Consider the following 21,958-nt stretch of genomic DNA (forward strand, 5'->3'; position numbering starts at 1 on the left):
ACTAAGGGTTCCTAAAGTCCATATAGAAATTTTGTGTCTCTTCTCCATTAGTGCCAGTTGATAATAAAAACTATTCTTCTGCAAGGTTGCTTCCCTGTTACAGACAGAATTTGCTAGTGAAGGGTCATTGTCTTGGTACAGGCACTGACTGTAGAAGAGGGTAAATATGTAAAAACTTGTAATGTTGGCATAATCCTCCAATAAGAGTACTATTGATAAAAATGCCATCTTCTCAGGCTTGTGAACATTCATGATGGATAAGCTTTTTGTCTTTTACTTTTTATTTTTTTTTGTCTTTCCCTTTGTCTTCTTTTTCTGATTTGTCATCTTCATATTTTTCTTTTTCTGGTTTTGTTACACTATCATAAGAAGGCGGAGATGTGGTGGGTGCAGACATATCCATTTTATCTGGAGGCGAGCTTTCACTTATCTTACCAGTGATAGTATCTTTCTGGATAAGCAGATCAACCCCATCTTTCCGATACATAAACGAAAGTTTCTTTACAGACTGTCTTAAAAGATAACGTCTATAAGCACGCTGAATGATAGTAGCGGACACTTCCTCCTGTTTGCGTTTTAATGTAGTTGTAATTGGTTCATAGGAGACTTTTGATGGATTGGCTGCCATAAACCGATCTTCCATCTGTATTCTGAGGGCATCCATCTCATCACTTTCCCCCAAAACACGCTTTGTGAAAGCAAACAAGATGTCAAGGCAGTGAATTCTGTCACCACTTACCATGGGCAGATCCATTGCAATAAGCTGAATTGTGTTTGGTTTTGGTATATTAAGAGGAGGATCCAGAGAAGCTGCAAAATCAGACAATTTGCTATATTCTATGAATTGTGTTGCATCTGGATCATATTTTTCCCAAACCTCATAGAACATCTCAAAGTCATCCTCACTCAAGGGTTCAGCACTTTCTTCAGTAGCAACACTGAAGTTCTCCAAAATCACAGCAATGTACATGTTCACCACCACCAGAAATGATATGATAATGTAGCTGACAAAGAAGAAAATCCCAACAGAAGGGTTACCGCAGTCGCCTTTCACAGAGCTCCCCGGATGAGCTTTGTTAGGGTCACAGTCTGGCTCCCCACTGTTAAGAATTGGGGCTAGCAAACCATCCCAGCCAGCAGACGTGGTAATTTGAAACAGGCAGATCATGCTGTTACCAAACGTTTCAAAGTTGAACATGTCATCGATACCAGCTTCCCTCTTAACATAGGCAAAGTTGGACATGCCAAATATCGCATAGATAAACATGACCAGGAACAGCAGCAGGCCGATGTTGAACAAAGCGGGAAGAGACATCATCAAAGCAAAAAGCAGGGTGCGGATTCCCTTAGCGCCTTTAATGAGACGCAGGATTCGACCGATTCTGGCAAGTCGGATGACTCTGAACAGTGTGGGGGATACAAAGTACTTTTCAATCACCTCAGCTAGAAACATACCTGTGAAACATAAAAATAAAATTTAGATTATACCATTTTATCACAGATTACATCTGCCACAACAAAGTATGAATAAAGAACAACTATACCTATGGAATTACTGGAAATTATAATTGGAGATAGAATTTATCTGCTATGGGTAATTTTAGCTTTTTTTCCAGCACTCAGAAAAAAAAAAAAAAAGAGTATTAAATTTGATATAGAATTATTAAAGAAAGTTACTACTCTAAAATATGCTTTTCATTTCCTAAATAATCAGGAGAAATTAAGATTAAGTATTTCCTCTAATCTGCCAAACTTGACAGAGATAAAGCACTTAATACATGTCTTACTATATTGCATTTTGAATATAAGAATTTCTTACCTATTATTGAAAGAATAACAACCACAAAATCAAAAATATTCCAGCCAATGGTGAAGTAATAATAACGGAGTGAGAACAGTTTGAAGACACATTCTCCAGTGAAAAGGACAACAAAGACCAAGTTAATCCAGTATAAAATATTTTGCATCAGTTCACCCTGGTCGTCTGTTTCTATCATCATGGTGACCATGTTAAGACAGATGAGAACCATAATGGTGATATCAAATGCTTGCTTTGTTACAACATCAAACACCAGACCTTGTAATTTGTTCTGAAGGGAGAAAAGAGAAAAAGTGACAGTATCTTGTATGTAATGAACATCCTTTTCCCCCCTCCCATTTCATTCTTCCTCCCCCAAAACATACAAATAAGCAAAAGGCTGAAAAAAAAAAATTAAAAAAAAAAAATCTAAGAAAAGCACTGTCCAGTAACTTCTTTATTTGCCAGCTCTAAGTTTTCCTCTCAAAACCCAACAGGCTTCTATTTCTTCATATTCATTGATTCTCTGCTTCCTCAGTCATAACAAATACAAGAGATTTTTCCTGGAGAACAGAAATATGTACATGTTTCAATTCAGAATGAAGGGCTAACTTGAATTGGGCCTAAACCATTTTAGAGTTAAGGGAGAAATTTTTTGATAATTAATGTACTGCTGCAATTTCTTCCCAAATATAGATGATACAAGAATAGCACACATTCTTACCGCGGGTCTAGGTATAGGTTTCTGTGGTTTCTTGGATCCCAGCTTCTTCATTGCATTGTAGTATTTCTTTTGTTCTTCTGTCATGAAAATGTCTTGACCTCCAAGGTAAAATAATAAAAACAGACCTGATTACAGCCAAGTCTTTAAATTCATTAATTCACAGCATTGCAGAACACGGTTTTTATGAACATGTATTCATTCTTATACATTGTTACCAAAACCAAAATATAGTAATTATATCAAAGATTCTTAAAATATCTGACAAGTCTTGATGTAAAAATAAAACACATTAAGGAACGGAGAAAAACCCCAGAACTTCTATCTATTTATTATTAAAAAAAACCCCCACACCTGATTAATTCAATTTAAAATTGGAAAAAAAAATTGTAGAACTAGACATTCCATAGATACTTATAAAACTAACATCATAAACTCCACACTCTAAATATTAATCAACCAGAAATAAAAAAAGCTTCAAAAGTAGAAAGATCAACTGAAAGCTGATATGCCTTCAGGGAAACCACATGAAGAAGAAGAAATTACTCATGTTACTTTTCAGGATACACGTTTTATAATTTGAGTATAGGTATCTCAGTTCAGATGGTTTTTTGCCTCAATAATTCTTCCACATTGTATATGAGGCTTGATGATCCCCCTACATTATACAGAGATCATCACAAGCAGGGGCATACTCTGGGGTTTCTTGCCTGTAGGAGAAGACAGCAGTCTGAGTAAAAGGGTATCTAGACTGGTACGCGTAATACACATAGAAACACTTGTCAGAAACACAATTTATGTTGACAAGTAACTTCTTTTTCTTTCATGCATTTGTTTGTAAGCAGATTCCAGTTATGCATGATGTCAAAGCAGTGGCATTTGGAAACGAATTTCAGAGTCATAGGTGATTCTGTCACTTTGTCACACTGACTGTCAAATGCAGTGTCAATCTTATTGAGAAAGTAATGATGAATCTGGATGAAGATGTGTCTTGAGTCTTTAAGCTGTGGCTAGAGACATGATTTAGAATTCAAAAGAGATCCTGTTTAGCGTGCTCTCCTCATAAGCCAAATATTCAAGTAAAATTCAGTTCTTAGAGAGTAAGGGTTTTGCAAGAAAAACAATAAATTAATTTGCTGGTTATGGTGGAAATGTGATGTGAGTCTGTCAGGAGATTTTACCCAGTGGGAAATAAAAATAATTAAAAAAAAAAGCTATAGAAGAACTGGCATTGAACTGGGGATTTCTTCTGCTCCCTCATTGATCTAATGGTTATCAAGAGCAAATAAGTGATCATTCTCTCAGTGTGCTGTCCATAGGGAGAATAGTAGTCTCAAGATGAGATATACCTTATATGCTTTTGAGGACCGTAACGGTTCAGAATTTGACAGCTAGGGGGACATTTTTTTTTTCCCCATGGGAACCAATGTAATGAAAGTAGGATGCACACAGAGACCAAAGAAATGCACACATTTTAACCACACAGGGACAGTGTATTGCAACATGAGGTCTTTCCCATTCATATCCCAACAACATTGCCCAAAATGGAGAGATCTCAGTGACATGAAGGCAGAACAAAGACAAGAAAGACACTGCTGGATAGCCACACGCTCACATTTCTATGAGCATGGGTGCATCTGTAAATTCAAAAGACAGGTCACTAATGTTTGCTAATTTGCTACATGAAACTGAAGAATAGCATGTAGACAGAATTTTCCCCAGACTAATTGTTGTCCTTTGTGATATCTGCAGTATTTGACTTTCTTGGTGACGGTTACAACAGCTACAAATGTACAAGGGGTGTATACCACACTGCCAGAAAAAGTCCTTTAGCAGGAACCCTTCTCTGCCTTCTGAGTCATGACTACAGTAGACAGTGTGTGCCAAGTGAACTTAATAGAATTTAAAGTCACCTCATTACTGAGTAAGGTCACCTTGTTACATATAGACTGCCAAAAATGCCAATAGCATGTATATAACCTTAGTCTTCCTCTCCAAGGATAAGAAACTGAACCACCTTCCTCTTAAGTACAGGAAGCCCTTGATGTTTATTCCAAGGGAGGTGCAAACATCTTGCAAGATGAAGATGTCATCACGTTTGGAACCACAAACTCATCCTTTCTATTATGTGGGTCTGCAGGTAAGAGACTCAAAGAATCTGAGGAAGCAACATATGAAGCTGTATACTCCGATCTCAAGTGGAAAGATTAACTGGAAGTTTCCACTGCAGTAAGTCTAGCAATGTCTTTTCTCAGCACAATGAATCAGACTTGACAAACCATCTAGAATCACAAATGAAGAAATTATGTACTGCTTTGCTATTACTTAGCTCACTTTTTAAAAATCAATATTCCAGTATGATTCTGCTCCAAATGTGTACAGAAAAATAAGACTATTGTAGACCTTAGACAGCATTTACAGTTTAAATAGCAAGTAGAATTTAATTTGCCATCATAGTCCGCATTTTAATCTATTTCAATGCTCCTGCAGTTCTTGACACAATCCTGTGTTCATTTGAATAACAGAAACAATTTCAGCTGAAAAGAAGAACTACACATTTGAAAATGTCAACAATTTTCTTTCTCTTGCAAATTCACTACTAACTCCTGAGACAGGTTCCCAACCCTCTCTAATCTTACAATACAGAGGAGTAGTTCCAGCATCCAGCTTGTCTCTATTAGTCTCTTTGTAATTGAGAAGGCCTTCACAGTACTGCTATACATTATCTGTTTATCAATTTTTATATTTGTAGTTTCGCATATTCTCTTCTTCCCTATCTATTTGCTTGAATTAAGTAATCTGCATTTTCACATAGCTTTGTCACAGTACTGTAAGAGTAAGCGAAAAACAATACGTAACTTTCTGATGTACAACATAGCATTGTGTTGTAAAGGGACGTGGAGAACACTCAGACGCTCAATGTAAATTTAAATTACTTCAAATGCCTTAAAAAGCAAAGATCATTATTTCATTATTTTGAATAGAATAAAAGGAAATCTTAAGACCTGAATTTTTTTTTCATTATATTACTATGAGAAATTTCAGACACTTATATTTATCCTTGCATACAGTTGCTGAATGCTCAATAACAATGAAGTGTTGTGAAAATGAAACATGATACTTATCTTCTTTTTTTGTTGGTTGAAGTTATCTATGATGACACCAATGAATAAGTTTAGGGTGAAAAACGATCCAAAGATGATAAAGGCAACAAAGTAAATATACATGTACAGGTTGTTTTCATACTTGGGCTGCATCCCTGTCTATGTAACATAGAAAAACAGCAATACATCACAAATAACTGTTAAGACAAAGTACAGAATACCGAGCAGGAACAGAAGTTGCATCCAGCTGGACAGCAACTCCTTGACAAGGGGGGAAAAATAGCTGTTTTGGAGCATACCCTACACTTGCCTTATCTTTGAACTTGAAAAATCTATTTAATACAGGTGTCTGTAATTGCACACAGAGACTTGTCATTCCTCCCCCTTCTGTCTGCCAGTTCCTCTCTAATGACATTTAATGTTTCATGTAATTTCTACTAAATTTGACAGAAGTGTGCAAGTCTCAAAAGAAATTCAGTTCCCATGGACTATATGCAAATCAGGAGCTGGATAGCGAAGAGATGCAAACAAATACCATCATTAACAGAAAACAGGCAAAATTCAGCCATTTTATTTTTTCAGATTGCCAGAGTCTGCAGTTCTGGATTAGCTATTGCAGGTGATGTCACTTTGATTATTTGGGTTATTTTTGGAGACACAGGAAAAATTTGTTTCCTAATCTGTACTCTCTCAGTGACATAAATTAATAGGAAACCAGATTTTATTAGTTTTGTTATTTACAGATGAATTATTAAATTACATAAAATTACATAAATTACATAAGATACTTTATGTAGATCTACTGCTATAATTTTTTTACCTATTAAAAGTATATGCATTTAACTAGTTTATAGTGCATGGATTTGTATCGAAAATTTATCAAGGTTTTACATTTTTATTCCTTATATTTTACTTTCTTTCAAATGTCATTCAAGAAGCATTACAGCAATTTTATATTTGTATTCACGCAGTAAATTTTATATTGCACTCACTTCTCTAGAGTCAACTGCAGCGTACATGATCATCATCCATCCTTTAAATGTTGCCTAAAAACAAAGTTTGTTAATATTTTCTATCAAAGCTCCAATTTTGTAAACATTGTAAACAAAACATTGTCTTCTGCAATGTATTTTCACCCACAAAAATAAAGAGGAATATTAAAAGTCTGGTAAGACACGAGTGAAGTATTCACAGGAAGTAATTTACTGTGGAATACTTCTCCCTAATACTTAAACACTGAATAAATACTAATCTTCAGGCAAATTCATATCAACTCTATGTAGGATGATTTGCAATCAATATCTGAGCATAACAGAAAGACTGAAATTTATAACAAGGCTCTCAGTTCTAACTTTCTGACTACTAAAAAACTGAAGGACTCAAAAAATCAGCCACCATGGGCTGACATTTTTCAGACAGAATATGCAAATAGTCCTAGAAGAAACTCCAGAAGATAAGTAGTCCCAAGAAATCTGAAAATAATAGACTAATAGAGTGGTTTGGCTTGGAAGGAACCTTTATAGAGATTATCTAGTCCAACCCCTCTGCCATGGGCAGGGACATCTTTCACTACTACACACACTTTGAGTGATGAGGCATCCATAACTTCTCTGGGCAATCTGTTCCAGTGTCTCACCACCTTACCTTAAAAAAAAAAAAAAATAAAAAAAATTTCTTCTTTTATCCAATCTAAATCTACCCTCTTTCAGTTTAAAACGGTTGCCCTTATCCTGTCACTACAGGCCTTGGCAAAAATTTTCTCTCCATCTTCCTTTTAAGCCCTCTTTATATCTAGAGAGGCCATAGTAAGGTCCCCCTGGAGCCTTCTCTTCTCCAAGCTGAACAACCTGTCAAGTGTTCCAGCTCTCTGCTCATTTTCTTGGCCCTTCTCTGGACCCACTCTAAGAGGTCCATGTCTTTCTTGTACTAGTGAGGTCTCTTATATAAGGGTGGAGTGGATGGGGAGATCCACCTCCCTTGACCTGTTGGCCATACTTCTTGTGATGCAGTCCAGGATGAGATTGGATTTCTGGGTTGCAAGCGCACATTGAGGGAACTGGGGTTGTTTAGTCTGGAGAAAAGGAGGCTGAGGGGAGACCTGATCGCCCTCTACAACTACCTGAAAGGATGTTGTAGCAAGGTGGGGGTTGTCTCTTCTCCCCGGTAACTTGCGATAGAACAAGAGGAAACGGCCTCAAGTCAAGCCAGGGGAGGTTCAGGTTGGATATTAGGAAGAATTTCTTCACTGTAAGAGTCGTTAAGCATTGGAACAGGCTCCCCCGGGGAGGTGGTGGACTCACCATCCCTTGATGTGTTCAAAAAAACATTTAGATGCGGCGCTTTGAGACATGGTTTAGTGGGCATGGTGGCACTGGGTAGATGGTTGGACTTGATGATCTTTGAGGTCTCTTCCAATCATAACAATTCTATGGTTCTATGATTGCCAGCTCATGTCCAATTTTTCGTCCACCAGCATCCCCAAGTCCTTCTCTGCAGCGCTGCTCTGAATCTATTCATCCTCCAGTCTGTACTGATACTGAGGATTGCCCTGACCGAGGTGCAGGACCTTGCACATGGCCTTGTTCAACTCCATGAGGTTCACATGGGCCTACTCCTCACGCCCGCCAAGGTCCCTCAGGATGGCAACCCTTCCCTCTAAGCATATCAGCTGCACTGCTCAGCTTGGTGTCATCTGCAAACTGTTGAGAGTGCACTCAATCCCACTATGTCATTGATGAAACTATTAAATAATATTGGTCCCAGTGCAAGTCCTTGAGAGACACCACTTGTTACTGGTTTCCACTTGGACGTTAAGGCGCTGACTGTAAGTCTTTGGACACAGCTATCCAGCCAATTCCTTATCTATCTAGTGGGCCTTCCATCAAACTTACTCCTGTGAGCAAGCTATAACGTTAAGTAAAAACAAGGTATGAATGGTATGTTTACTGGAAACATTACATAGCTGAACCATTCTATGCAAGATGCGTTACAAAAGCTAAAAGCACTGCTGTCCTCTACACTGGTAATTTATGCAATTGCCTAGTGCTATTTAGCAATAGCTACTGTTATTCCCTGGAGCAATCAAATGGCAGCCTGCTAGCACAATACCAACTACTAAATACTACCAGTTGGAAATTTTTAAAGACAGAATGATTACCAAGTGCTTATGAGCACAAATATTTTCCCAGCAGCAGTTTGTCAAGCAAACCCAATTAGGAATATATGTTTCTGTCCTATTGGCTCCAATTTACAGATGCTGCCTTTAAAAAAGGTTTGTGCTTAGAAATTTAGCCCTAGTAAATTCTGCAACTGCTCAGATAGAGTTTAAGAACAAGTTAAAACTATCTCCAAAAAACCCACTTGACAATAACAGAGAATGACCAGAGCAGGACTAGTAAGAATAGTAAAAGGGGAAAGAAGAAAAAGGAAAAACTGAATTTAAAACCTTTTTCTAAATTAATAGTTGGCTCTCTTCTTGTTTGAAGATCAGATGAGCCCTAGAATGTATTTGTTTGACTACCATGGTAAAAAAGTCTTAAGTCGACAAACCTTAACAGATCAAGCAAATAAAAGAAAATTAATCCTAGCTGTCTTATTTTTTTTAAACTAGATACTGTATTTCTGTAGAGTTTGAAAACGTACTAGCAGTTGGGTGCCAAGGAACTTTAGATCTATCTGGTAGGTATTAGATATTCCTCCTCTCCCCAAATGGCCACAGAATTTATCAGATTTTTAACATCAGCAATATTAATTAGCTTCATAGAACACAATTACAAAACCAAATCCCATATCCATTCATATGGAATTAAATGTTACTGCTACAAAACTTAAAGCTGGAAAATTAATTTGTCAAAATGTATACACTTACTACTTGAAGCAGAGAAAGATAACCAGCTCCAACATTATCAAAGTTTACTTTCACATTTTCCCATCGAACATCCATAGCAGTGAATGTAAGATTTTCACACACAGTTACATTACTGACTTCCTCTGGTGAGAATGGCTCACCAGTTGTGGTATTAACACAGTGATAGAACTTGCCAGCAAACAAATTTACTCCCATGATGCTGAAAATTAGCCAGAATGTAAGACAAACCAGAAGTACATTCATAATGGATGGGATTGCTCCAGTAAGAGCATTGACAACCACCTAGTAAATAAACACAGAAAAAAAACTTTTTAAAAACAATACGTAGAGCAGTAAAAAGATCACTTTTTTTCACATATAGCAAAAGATTTAATGTAAAACATTAAAATACATTGAAGTATTGCAAACAGAAAAGGAATAACACACATAATACAATGAAACATGCTACTGTTGGCATTGAAAACAGACATGCAGTTCAGTGTTCCTCCGTGATTTTGTAATTAGGCATATTTTTATGGATTTGTTTTACTATTTCTTTTTTTCTTACCCTCATGCCTTCAAAGCGTGACAAAGCTCTTAGAGGTCTCAAAGCTCTTAATGTTCGGAGGGATTTAATTGCACTGAGTTCTGACAAACCAAGGGCGTTAGCTACTAAGCTAACCAAGGAGACCTAGAGGAAACAAAACAAAAGAACAGAACTTTTTTTGTTCTTTTTAATAGCCTCACAATACAAATTTAATGCCTCAAGGAAGAAAACGTTGATCTGGATATCAGAAAAAAAGTTTATAAGGACCCTAAGCTTCCAGTAAGAACAAATAAAAAAGAACAAAAAAATTAAAAAATGAATAGAACATTGTGTGTAAATTTCAGGACAGTTTAAACAAAGAGAGACCTTAATCTCTGGAATTTTCAACACAGAGTGCTAGTTAGAAGAATCCACATCATACCTGTGCAAAATAAAGTGCAATTTGGATAAAAAGAATTTGTATAAAAGCTCATCTTCCCAATAAACGCAGCCAAAGCCTGAAATGTACTGAAAACCTAATCCCATTCTACATGAGATGTTAAAATACTAAACAGTGCTCTACTACAGATGAATTATTATAGTCATAATAAAATGTGAGCCAGCAGCATTTGCTTCTGCTAATTTGCACTTAGAATAATTCACATAATAGCAGGTAAACGAATAACGAGTAATTCATATTGCCTGCAGATGATTACAGGTTTGGAAGTGGTATATACTCAGGCAGGACTCTGACACATGTGACTCCTAACTGTACAACAGACACAAAGGTATACCAATGTCAATATAATTACCTAAAAGCAATGCACTCAAATGCATAGAACAGTAGACAGCACTTTCCTGGGAAGCAGAGTTATGACACAGTTAATAATTTAATTGTGAGCTATATCTTGTTGTTTCTTCAGACTACTGCAATCTGGATATTTAAAAATCATAATAACAAGTACCAGAAGAAAATCTATGTCTAACTCCACTTGGCAAAAAGCACTGTTTCCAGTGTTTGAACTTCAAAACTGAAGTTAAAAATTCTAAGTTCAAGAGTGATCAAGAAACTGGCAGATATGCTTTAGAGTTATCTGTCTAAGTTTTGAAATGAGTTAAACAAGAACATTTTATAAAATACGTAGACAACGAGGAGAAACAAGCTCATTTTTTATGTCTTTTAAATGTAGCATGCAATGTTTTAATAAAATCAAAGGTGACTTTAAAAAAAATCAAAACACTTTTTTGTAAATCACACAAAATAGATAAACCCAAATTAACTCGAGGAACTCACCATCTGTGCAACATATGAAATACAAGTCAGTGATCACTACAATGCCTTACCATGGATGACTATATACCTGTATTTTTGAAAAAAAGGAAAACAAAACCTAGGAGAAGATCCAGAAGAACACATTCACTGAGCAGAATGACCTTCGTTTATGCCACCAATCTGACTTCCTATACAAACTCAACTATAATATTCAGTTTCAGAAGACTGGGCCTTCTTTAAATTCAAATGCTAGACAAACATTTAGCATAGAAAGCATTAATCCATATGAATTCATCAAGACCTTAAGATCATTACACCTTACTTTTATAATTCTAGAGAAGATACAGAGAAAATGTTTCAAGTATTCCTGTCAGATAACCATATTTCCTTAGGTAATGCAGTTGGTATATTTGCATATTTGCATTGCAAGAAATCCTCTTCCTGAAAGATCAGCACATCTCTACTTAATGATGCCATAATTTTATCTTCCTTTGGAAACTACAATACAATATAACATATTGCTTTTTTCTTTTTTTGGAGGGGAGAAAAGAGAAGGAGGATAGTTCATCTCATCACATGGTGTTGATGGCAATTAAAAATTAATTTTTCTGGTAGCATCTGTGGATGTGTGTGCATATGCACGCAAGTGTTTGTTTTGTTTTTTTTTTTTTAATAAATAATTTCCTCCTCTTCCTTATGTATGATCATGGTTTGGACAACTCCTGATACCAGCTCTGAACTTTCTTCCACATATAAAAGTGCTAACTGTAACATTTCTGTGATGTAAAATTAGAAAATAAAATTATATAATTTCACCAATACAGTAAACTCAAAAAGTGTACTGTAACAAAAAGAAAGGGAAACGTATAAAAACCACTGTAATGATGCACGAGACAGAATCCACTCTCAACTTCATTTCAGCTTTCTGTTCTTGCAACTAACAAATAGGGAATTTGCAGAAAAACACATTGTTAACATAAGGTGGAAACATCTCACTTTGGATTTGGTAACCTGCTTGTGTTTTGGACAATTAATGTGCCTTGAGATTTATTTCCTCTTTTAACTTTATTACTCTTGTGGAGAGAGGGTCTAATCCACAAGAAGTTTTGAAACCTTCAGTACAGCTGGATTAACAGCTCAAAAGCTGACTGTCCTGTTGTTTTCTGATGAGAGTGAATGACTTCTGTCCTGACCAAGTCTTCCACTCTAGATGGTTGTTTCCTGTTGCATTTACACATAAGTAAGCCTTATGCTGATTTCTTTCCTCTAAAAGTAGTTGTCACAAATGAGTGGTTTTAAGGTCACTCAACCACAGCAGTTCACCACAGTAGTAGTCGCACCACCACAGTAGTTCAAGCAAGCTGTCAAGCACTACACAATCCCATGTTTGTTCTTTTTCATTATACCCTTTGAACTCGCACATGGAAGGCTAAGCAAAACCAGCATTTGTACCTGTTTTGGGGCTAATTATCCTTTTTCTGGAAACACTGTGAATATCATAATGGGTAAGAATTTCTGTTTGTATGCTATAAGTTCTTTCCCAAATAGGGGACAGCGGAGAGTTTAGACCAATAGGTACAGAAGAGTTTGCCTAAAAATGTTGCCTCACTGTGAAACATTTAATTAGACTGGTACTGGTACGGTAAATTTGTTCAACGAACCGCTGGATAAAGGCATGGGACAGGAAGATAAAGCAAAGATAGATTCAAACAGTTGAGGGCAGCACACTGCCTGTTACCTGAACCAACAGGTAAAATGCCAGCAGTAAGAGAAATAGTTAAAGTTGCTTGCTACTAGCTGAAAACAGTAAGCAGTAAAATCTGGCAATAAAGTCAGAAAAAGCTAAACAGATTACCACTGACTTTTTCAGGGGGATGGAGATGGAGGGGAGGAGAGGGTTTACAATACAGGTACGTGGTCAAACACTGGAAACCCATCACCAAATAAGGTGGCAGAATCTCCATTCAAAACTGGGTATCACCCTGAGCAGACTAATCTAACCTTGAGATTAGAGCTAATTTCTAAGCTGGCCCTGCTTTCAAGGCAAGGAGCCAGACCAGAAAACCTCCAAAGGTGCCTTCCGACCTAAATTATTCTATGATCTGCTACTATAGGGTCATAAGATGCAGGCATTCCAAGCAAGAGATGAAGCACTACATGAAAGCACTGAAATCACTAAAAAAAGGAAGAGCCCATAGCTATCCATATGGAGATATGGCAGGCTTTACTAAGAAGAATTGATCTCAAACACAATTTAAGATCAACCTTTCACAACACAAGCTTGTGCAAAGATACTAATTCTGAATATTTCTTAAATGGTAATACATTTCTTTCTTTCTTTTTTTAAAATTTTATTTCATTTTCACAAATGACAACTCTAATGGACAAGTAGAAATGTAAATTTAAGTATCATAAGGTTCTGGAAACATACTGTCTTGGAATCCTAACAGGAAATGAGACTAAATCATGGTATCAACAATTTTATGCAAAGATGACAAAATCCATCTGGATGATTGCTGCTGATTTTTCATTAATTATAAAATTGTCATACTTTTTTATTTAACATTTGAGTTACAAAAAAGAAAAAAATCAGAAGTCTATGGCATCCATCAAGAAAAAGAATATAAAAAAAAATATATTCAGCCTCACTCAATGACAGTCTTAACTTTTCTTCCTTTGTCTTGTTGAGGGTATCTTGTTTTGCAGAATTGAATCTTAAGGAAAGGGGAGAACCTCTTATACTTACAAAGTTAGAGATCGGTACATCTGTTCTGGGAATATATGTTGACTTTATACTTTGTATAGTTATATATTGGGTATTGACAACAGAATGGAGAAAGCAAAAAATTGCATTTCACAGAGAAAATGTATGTTATATCATGTCACTGAGTGAGCCCATTTGCTCAGAATGGGGATTCTGAGCCCCTGTCCCACAGCTGATGTTAAAAAGAGAAGCACAGTTAAATGAGGAAGACAGATAACAAACACCACTTATGCCTTTCTCTCAAAAAAAGCATTTAAAAAAGAGCATTAGGTAAGTTTCAATTTTATTGGCAGGGGACAAAATTTCTCTCCTAGATTCCAGATTCCATCTGATTAATCAACCTTTCCCCTCTCCGTTTGTTCAATTTTCACTCAAATACCTACGCAAAGAAAAAGAACTCCTTTATAAGAACATATCGTGCAATGTCACTAATTTCATTAATTTGTTTGGAGTGCAATTTCAACACTACTTTTTATCGTAATTGTTGAAAAACATTAATCTCGTCACCTAAAACCTGGCTTTTTTTCTGTTATAAGAATTCAGAGAGGCAACAAAGAGGCATTCTCTATGGCTGGAGACAGAGCCAAACAAAACCAAAATAATTTCATCTTCCAAAAATGAATCTTTAGAAACTCACGTGTCAATGAAAAGTGGAAGAGTTGCACTGAAATTAGCTTTGCAGCCTAGTACACAGTGAGAACCATAACAATCAAGATGAGGATTACGAAGGAATGGTTCCCACCTTTTCATATGGATCCATAGGCTATCACCTTTTGTTTTCCTCAATCCCTCTCTTTACTCTAATTGCTGCTTCCTTGCCTCCCTCCCTCTTCTTTTGCTGTCTTCTTGATTTTCTGATACCATTCTCCCTTGCTGTTCTTTGCCAGTGACTCATTAAGCTCAGGATCAACTATCCTACCACAACCCCATGTGCTCACTTAAATTTCCCTTTCCTTTCTGCCTTTGCTTCCTCCTTGTTCTGTGTCACCAAATCCAGAAGACTGAAGTTCAGTCAGAAGTTCACTCACTGGTTGGGACCCAGCGCAGTAAAACACAGACAGAACACATGGAGTCAATGACAGCATAAATATAAAGGCATATTTAGTTACTCACTGAATAATTACAATGGAATCTTATTCAACAGTATATGATTTTCTGTTCTTTTAAACGCAATTTATATTCTTCACTGTATATATATGTATCAGATTGGAGTTACATAAAAGGACCTGCATAAACAACAGAAATAGGCTACTTAGAAAGTATAGTACCTACATCAACAATCAGGAAGTCCAGCCAGCACCAAGCATTAGTGAAATAAGTCTGAAAACCATAGGCCACCCATTTCAGTACCATTTCCAGAATAAAGATGTAAGTGAAGATTTTATCAGCATAGTCCAGCATGGTTTTTATAGTCTTGCGCTGTTCAATATATATATCTTCAAAAGCCTGTGAAGAACGGATTACATATAAGTCAGATATTCATAGGTCTTTGCAAACTACAAATTAAACCAAAAGAACTGAATTTAAAATGGCAAAGTAAAGTTACTTTCAACTTTAGATGTTTTACCTTGAAAAGTCAGCATAAGCAGACATTACAATTGCATTCTTTCTGAGTTTTATATTTTATCATTGCTTGATAATGGAAATACAATATAATGACTGAAGTTGCCAAAAAGGTTTTTAGAAATTTCAATAGTCGTCAACACAGAATTACAATTTGTCACCCTGAAAAGCCCAGTCAGGTTCAGTCAGAAGGCAGTCTCCTGATTATAACAAATTCAGCTAACAGAGAATAATGAGCTACGGTGACCAAATATTATGTTGCTGATGATCTTTGATGAATTCCAATATGGGGTGTTGGTGGCAAGGTTTTAGTAGCAGGAGGTTGCAGGGGTGGTCATTGTGAGAAGAGACCAGGGGCTGCCCTGTGCCGGCTCCACAATGGACCCATCACAGGAAGCAGCTGAGCCCATCAGTGAAGCTGGTGGTGCCTCTGGGAAAACATGTTTAAGAAAGGGCAAAACACCAAATAGAAGTATGAAGACTGAATTTAAAACGTGAGAGAAACTACCCTGCAAACACCAAAGTCAGAGAAGAAGGAAGGGAGATGGTGCTTCAAGTGCTGGAGCAGAGATAATGACAGTATATACCAAATCCTATGTCAATCAACAACCAAAAAGAACCCAATACTTAGTAGCTGTGTGAAGGACTAAATGTCACTAAGAACGGTATAAAGTAATTTAAGGATTCCTATGTAACAGTCTAGAAACACTGAAACTAAAACTAAAAAATTAAATGAGAACATTATGAATTCAGTATCTGTACTGCTTTTGGGGACAATTTTAAAGTAGAATAATTGTTCCAGTTATTGCATACAATTAATTTTGTATGATTTTACTAATTTCTTAAACAAGATTTCTAGTGTAATCCTTTTCATAAGCACCCTCACACACACACATATCGCCTTGTGTTAATCAAAAATTCATCTGCAGAATGTTATTTGACAGCAGAATTTTAATGACTTATTTTACATGCACTGCCCAAAAATATTTTGGGAATTTAGTTCCAAGCTCTCTTTCAAGCCAGCTTTGTATATTTTTCTTAATGAACACAGATGTGTTATAATACTATCACTGATAAAACATTTTTTACAGGTACTGTTTCTAGGGGTGCAAGCTCTACTTACCAGAGCACCACTGCTGAGAAGAATCATAAAGACAATGAATGTTTCAAACCAGCTGTGTTCTACTATCTTGTAGCAGGTTTTTCGAAGGTTCCACCAGATTCTCCCTTTTGTGCTTTCCATACTGCCTTTACAGCATTTAAACTTCCGTATACAGCCTAATAATACAAACAATGACAAATTGTTATACAGTAGAATGTTCATTATCCTGAAAAAGCAAAATCACTCTTAACTAGTTCCTGTTTCATGAGGTTCAAATTACTTCAATTTACGCTTCAAATTACTGCTACCTAAAGCATCCTTACCTCCTTGATTTGATATTTCGGATGTAGGAAAACTTCAATGTACACAATTTTTCTACTACCCTGAGGCTACATCAAGCTTATAATAAAAAAAAGCCATCTAATTGAGCTAATTTTCATTTATAAACATATTTTTAAAAATTATTTTTCATTTATATACAGATAATCAAAGAACATATGAGAATTGTCAGGAGTAGAAACAAAGAGGATAGATACGGCAACTTCATGAACTAGTTCAAGAGTACAGCAGCTTCTTTCAAAAGTACTTTTGTCTCTCAGCTAAGGTTTAAATAAATGACAGACATAAACACCTTTTATTTTGTTATACTGAGGAATGATCTCTGCCTGAAAGGCTGACTAAGAATACCTCTTTCACGACATAAACAACTGATTTACTGGAGATTGTGAGAGTTTTTCCATGTGGTATAGGTTTGTGGCAACCATCCACACAATTCTGCCTCACCTTGGAGAGCTCCCCACCTTACCATAGGGCCTCAAGTCAGTTTTTGACGAACATCAGTACCTGCCTGCCTAATAGTAGTCTCCTTATTTCTTTAAAAATTATTAATCACATAGAAACATAACCATATTTAAACAATTTTAATGGGTCCCAAAGGTAGTATTCTAGTTTTCCTGTGAGTGTCATTAACTTACTTGTAACATATGAACTTATGCTGTATTTCATCAGCTCAGATAAAACAGCTACCACTGTGAAGAGGATGATTTACCTTACCTTCAACCACTCAAAATGCCTACATTATGGAAAAATTAATCTTATGTCCAAGGATTGATAGAGTCCTAGTCTAAGTCAAAGGTGTCTTCATAACAGTAAATCAAAAAGCATGGGTAGATAGGAGAGATGATCTTGGAACATATTTTGTTTTGAATTATTTTAATCATGACTTAAAAGAGAAGTAAAATCTGTAATATCACAAAAACGGGAAATACATTCCTATACAATAAATTTCAGTAGTCCCCCAAAGCATACAGCTATACAGAACTAAAATAACCCAAAACTTCTAAGGACATGAAAGTATGCTGTTAAGACTACTTTACTTGAATAAAAACATAGGATCTCATTCACCTGTTGCATCCCACATTATATTTATGCACCCCCTCTCCCCATTAATGGTACAATGTCAAGATAACAACTTTGTTGTTTGAGTCAAACTTTCCAAGATCTGAATCATCCAACGGATTGCTTTCTAGCACTATGAAGGGACCATGGGTAACTACAATTCTGGTTTAAATATCTCAGTGGAGTGAACCTGGTGTAGGGTTTAGTCTTACAGATTTCACTACTGAGAATGTAATTTAAATCAACAGGATTACTGATTGCTGAGAATCAGTTTATAGAATTGTGCCTAGTGTTTATTTAAAAATATTATAAATTATCACATCCACATATATTTGCAACTTTGCACAACACAAATATCTTCATGGACTTCAGTACAACTATCTACAACAGGCAAAATTAGTTATGTCTTAAGACTTGACAAACTAGGATCCAGGACTGTTGTATCAAATAGCTTCCTTGAACTGCCAATGCTTGTTACAAACAACCAAAATGTAATTGCTAACCCCAAATTTTATTTCCGTATCTTCTGTAAAACATACCTTCTGTAAAGCATGCCTGTAGCTCTGATGCTTTTTCTGGTTCAGTTTCAGCTTTTTCTTCTCCAAAGAGAGCTAAATTAACTGTACTTCCTTCAGATGAGCTGGAAAAATTTAGCTTCTGAAAATAAATTTGATAACAATTATACTTTACTAATATTTACATTTTTAGAATCGTAATTAAACATGCAACACTGTGGCAAGTAAGAACAATATTTGTCACCAGAAATACACACAAACATCCACAATATAGCAGTCAATGCTGTTGAAATGTGCATAAATCATCCACTTTCTACCTAGAGATGGCAAGGTGTATCACATAATCTTTCACAGAATTTCAGAATTTCTGGTCTAAACACAGTACAGTGTTATCATTAATCAGAGTTTACTACTACCAAGTAGATTTTCTGATACATATTCTATTTATTTTGTTTTCTACTATTATTTTGTTACTATAATTTCTCTTGCTACATTTTAAACCAATACCAGTTATGGTGTATGCTTTAAGGTGATGTATGTTTGTAGTTACTCTCATTAGAGCAGTCTCCTCAACGTCAAGACAGTAAATCCTGACGCAAAAAACTTTAAATTATGAACTGTCAGGGTAAACTGCCCAAGGCAGAAAATGTAGCAGATTTTTAAGGAATGATTTTAATTCAGTGTCCATTATTCATAATATAAAAATAAAAGAAATTAATTATCAGTTCTTTTTCACTGTCATCTTAAAGATCAGTACGATGCAAGCTAACCACTTCTGGCATATATGACAATTTACAATAAAATTTGGTTACCTTTGACCACAGATGATGTAGTTATTTTTCATTTTAAGATCATTCTTATGATCTAGATTGGAAAATGCTAAAGTAAAATCAGGATTAATGTGAAACCTTGTTTCAGATGTGAATTTGAACATTACCCTCACACATTCATCAAACAAATTAAGCCTGCCCTATCTTCACCCATAATTGTCACTAGCATATGAACACATTTTATGTTTTTCCATATATACTGATAAGTTGCAAAATGGAAAAAGTATGATAAATACATTTCAACTGGCATTAATTTGCATTTTTTTTGCCAATGCACATATGTATTACATTGTGCATTCTGAAACTACCCATTACTCTGGTACACATACCTGTACACTTAACACCCAGAAAGAAAGGATTTCTTTTTGGTTTTAGTAATTAAAATTACATAACTCACATTAGCACAAAAAAATTACTAATAAAAGAGTAAGTCTTAATTTATTTTTTATTTTGTAATCTGCATGTATATTGCAAAAATCCATAGTCTGGAGATTTTAAAGGAAGATGCGGTGTCCTGTACACTGAATCTGAGTATGAGTACCAAAGTAAGTCAAAGTAGTTTTGGTCACAGCATTCTCTGACATTTTACAATGTTATTATCAAGAAGTATATAACATCAGTAATGAATTCACACAACTAAATGTCTGTAGGGAATGATGTAAGCACACTTTGTAAAACAGCCTCAGTTTTGTAGAATGAACCCCATTTTCATTAATTTAGCTAGACTTGCATGATTAAGAGACATTTAAGATATAAAAGCAGACAAGTTACAGGCACTATCCAATCAAGCTATATTTGCACCTCAGTTGTGAAATGTGAAAGGACAAAATTATTTTCAATATTAAACAATACTTTTTGGGGCTGTGTTTGTGAAAGCAGAGACAATTTAATAAGAAAAAGTAACCCAGTGTTCTGCTTTAACTTTTATTACAAATGATTCAGTAATATTGCCTACTATGCTGCTACTTTAGAAACTGATTATCTGGAATAGAACCCCCAAATTACTCATATTTAATGAAAACACTTCTTTTCATTTTTAGTATCATTAAATTTAAGAATAACAATATCCACAGCAAACATCATTTCCTATCACTAACTCTTCTGAACCTGAGGATAGCACTACATACACCTCCATCATTGTATTAATATGCTGCTTTCATCATTCCATGACATAGCATATATATTGCCGAATGTTGCAGCAGTGGTGGGTAAACTGAAATAATGAATTGCATTATAAATAAAATTACTAATTTAAAAAATATATTTTTGTAAGTTGTGTAAGTTGTGTGTCATATTGCTAATAAAAATTAAAAACAACATGAAGTACCCTGGGTCATTTGAACTGTAAGCTACTTAGTACACTGTTTGAGCACATGACATGAATTCAACTGAAAGAACACAGATTTTTACAAATTAACAACATTAAAAGATGAACAACCATAAATGGAAAAGAAAGTGAAAAGAATCAATGTGTTTAGAACATGAAGTCATACATCTCATTTAATGTATGCTAGAAGAATAAGAGATTAGAGAATTTTTTATTTTTAGTTAAGAAAGGCAATTTTCTTGACTCTAGAAATCAAATTAGAAGCTCAATGAACTATTTTGATAGAAAGGACAGGTAGCCTGATTCCCTCTTTCTTCTAAGGACAGTGTAGGATCTAATCATATGCTTGAGGAGTTACAGATGTAATTAAAAATTGGTTCTTTTTTTCATGTGGGGTGCTCATATTTTTCACTAAGATGAAGATATCAAACAAACAAAAAACCCCAGACCATAAAAAGCAATATGCATAGAAGAGTTTCCTGTTCTAATTAAAAATTCAGTTAGTTTCTTTTCTATGTTCACAGAGATCTAACTGATTTTGTGAATCACACCAGGAATAAGACTTTTAGGAGACAGAAAAGTTCGTCCTTCACCTTCCAGGACACTAAGCTGCTGTTCAAAGTTTACCAAACTAAGGTAAGAAAGTCTCATTGATTAGGCACTAAGCACTGGATTGAATGGGTCAACTCACGTACTCAAAAGCTGATTAGCTGGCTTGACTTTTGCAAATCAGCAGCTAAAACACTTTTGTTAGAGAAAATTCCCTCAATATAATACCTTTTTTCATTTTCACTTGGCAGTGAAAAGCTATTCAGATTTTGAATATATTAATTTTTTCAATACAAGTATCTACTGTTATAAGGTCAAAATTTGGACCTCATGATCTTTCTTTTTTCCTGAAGAAGTCAAGGTATGATGGCAAAAATATTTGCAAGAATAATGTTACTACTACAGATTGTTGCACCGAAGCCACTTAGGACTGCTTGAGGTAATTAGTAAAGAGTTAATCTTTAGTAAGCATCATCTTAAAAATAATAAATGAAAGTGTACACAAAATTGCAGACAATGACTTCAAAGAAAATTCCATAAGAGCTAATAAGTAGGCCACTGATTGTTCACATGATGCAACCTACTGTGCATTCAGCTTATAAATCATTCACATTTTGATATTCAAATAGCAAAGGAAAATC

General features: G+C 35.4%; 1 protein-coding gene across 5 annotated transcripts in view; it reads right to left on the minus strand.

Annotated features, from left to right (window-relative positions):
- Positions 1-280: 280 nt before the first annotated feature.
- LOC104169245 (sodium channel protein type 2 subunit alpha-like) overlaps positions 281-21,958 on the minus strand; it is a 47,120-nt gene continuing 25,442 nt past the window's right edge. For all 5 annotated transcript variants that reach the window (XM_009710118.1, XM_009710114.1, XM_009710119.1 and 2 more), the window contains exons 17-26: positions 18,636-18,753; positions 16,720-16,874; positions 15,306-15,479; positions 10,039-10,161; positions 9,492-9,773; positions 6,612-6,669; positions 5,645-5,778; positions 2,523-2,627; positions 1,820-2,090; positions 281-1,455 (exon numbers count right to left, since the gene is read on the minus strand). In XM_009710118.1, coding sequence (XP_009708420.1) covers positions 281-1,455; positions 1,820-2,090; positions 2,523-2,627; positions 5,645-5,778; positions 6,612-6,669; positions 9,492-9,773; positions 10,039-10,161; positions 15,306-15,479; positions 16,720-16,874; positions 18,636-18,753 — 2,595 coding nt within the window. The remainder of the gene's footprint in view (positions 1,456-1,819; positions 2,091-2,522; positions 2,628-5,644; positions 5,779-6,611; positions 6,670-9,491; positions 9,774-10,038; positions 10,162-15,305; positions 15,480-16,719; positions 16,875-18,635; positions 18,754-21,958) is intronic.

The sequence above is a fragment of the Cariama cristata genome, unplaced genomic scaffold (genome assembly GCF_000690535.1).
Source record: "Cariama cristata isolate BGI_N322 unplaced genomic scaffold, ASM69053v1 scaffold14481, whole genome shotgun sequence".
Lineage (NCBI taxonomy): Eukaryota > Metazoa > Chordata > Aves > Cariamiformes > Cariamidae > Cariama > Cariama cristata.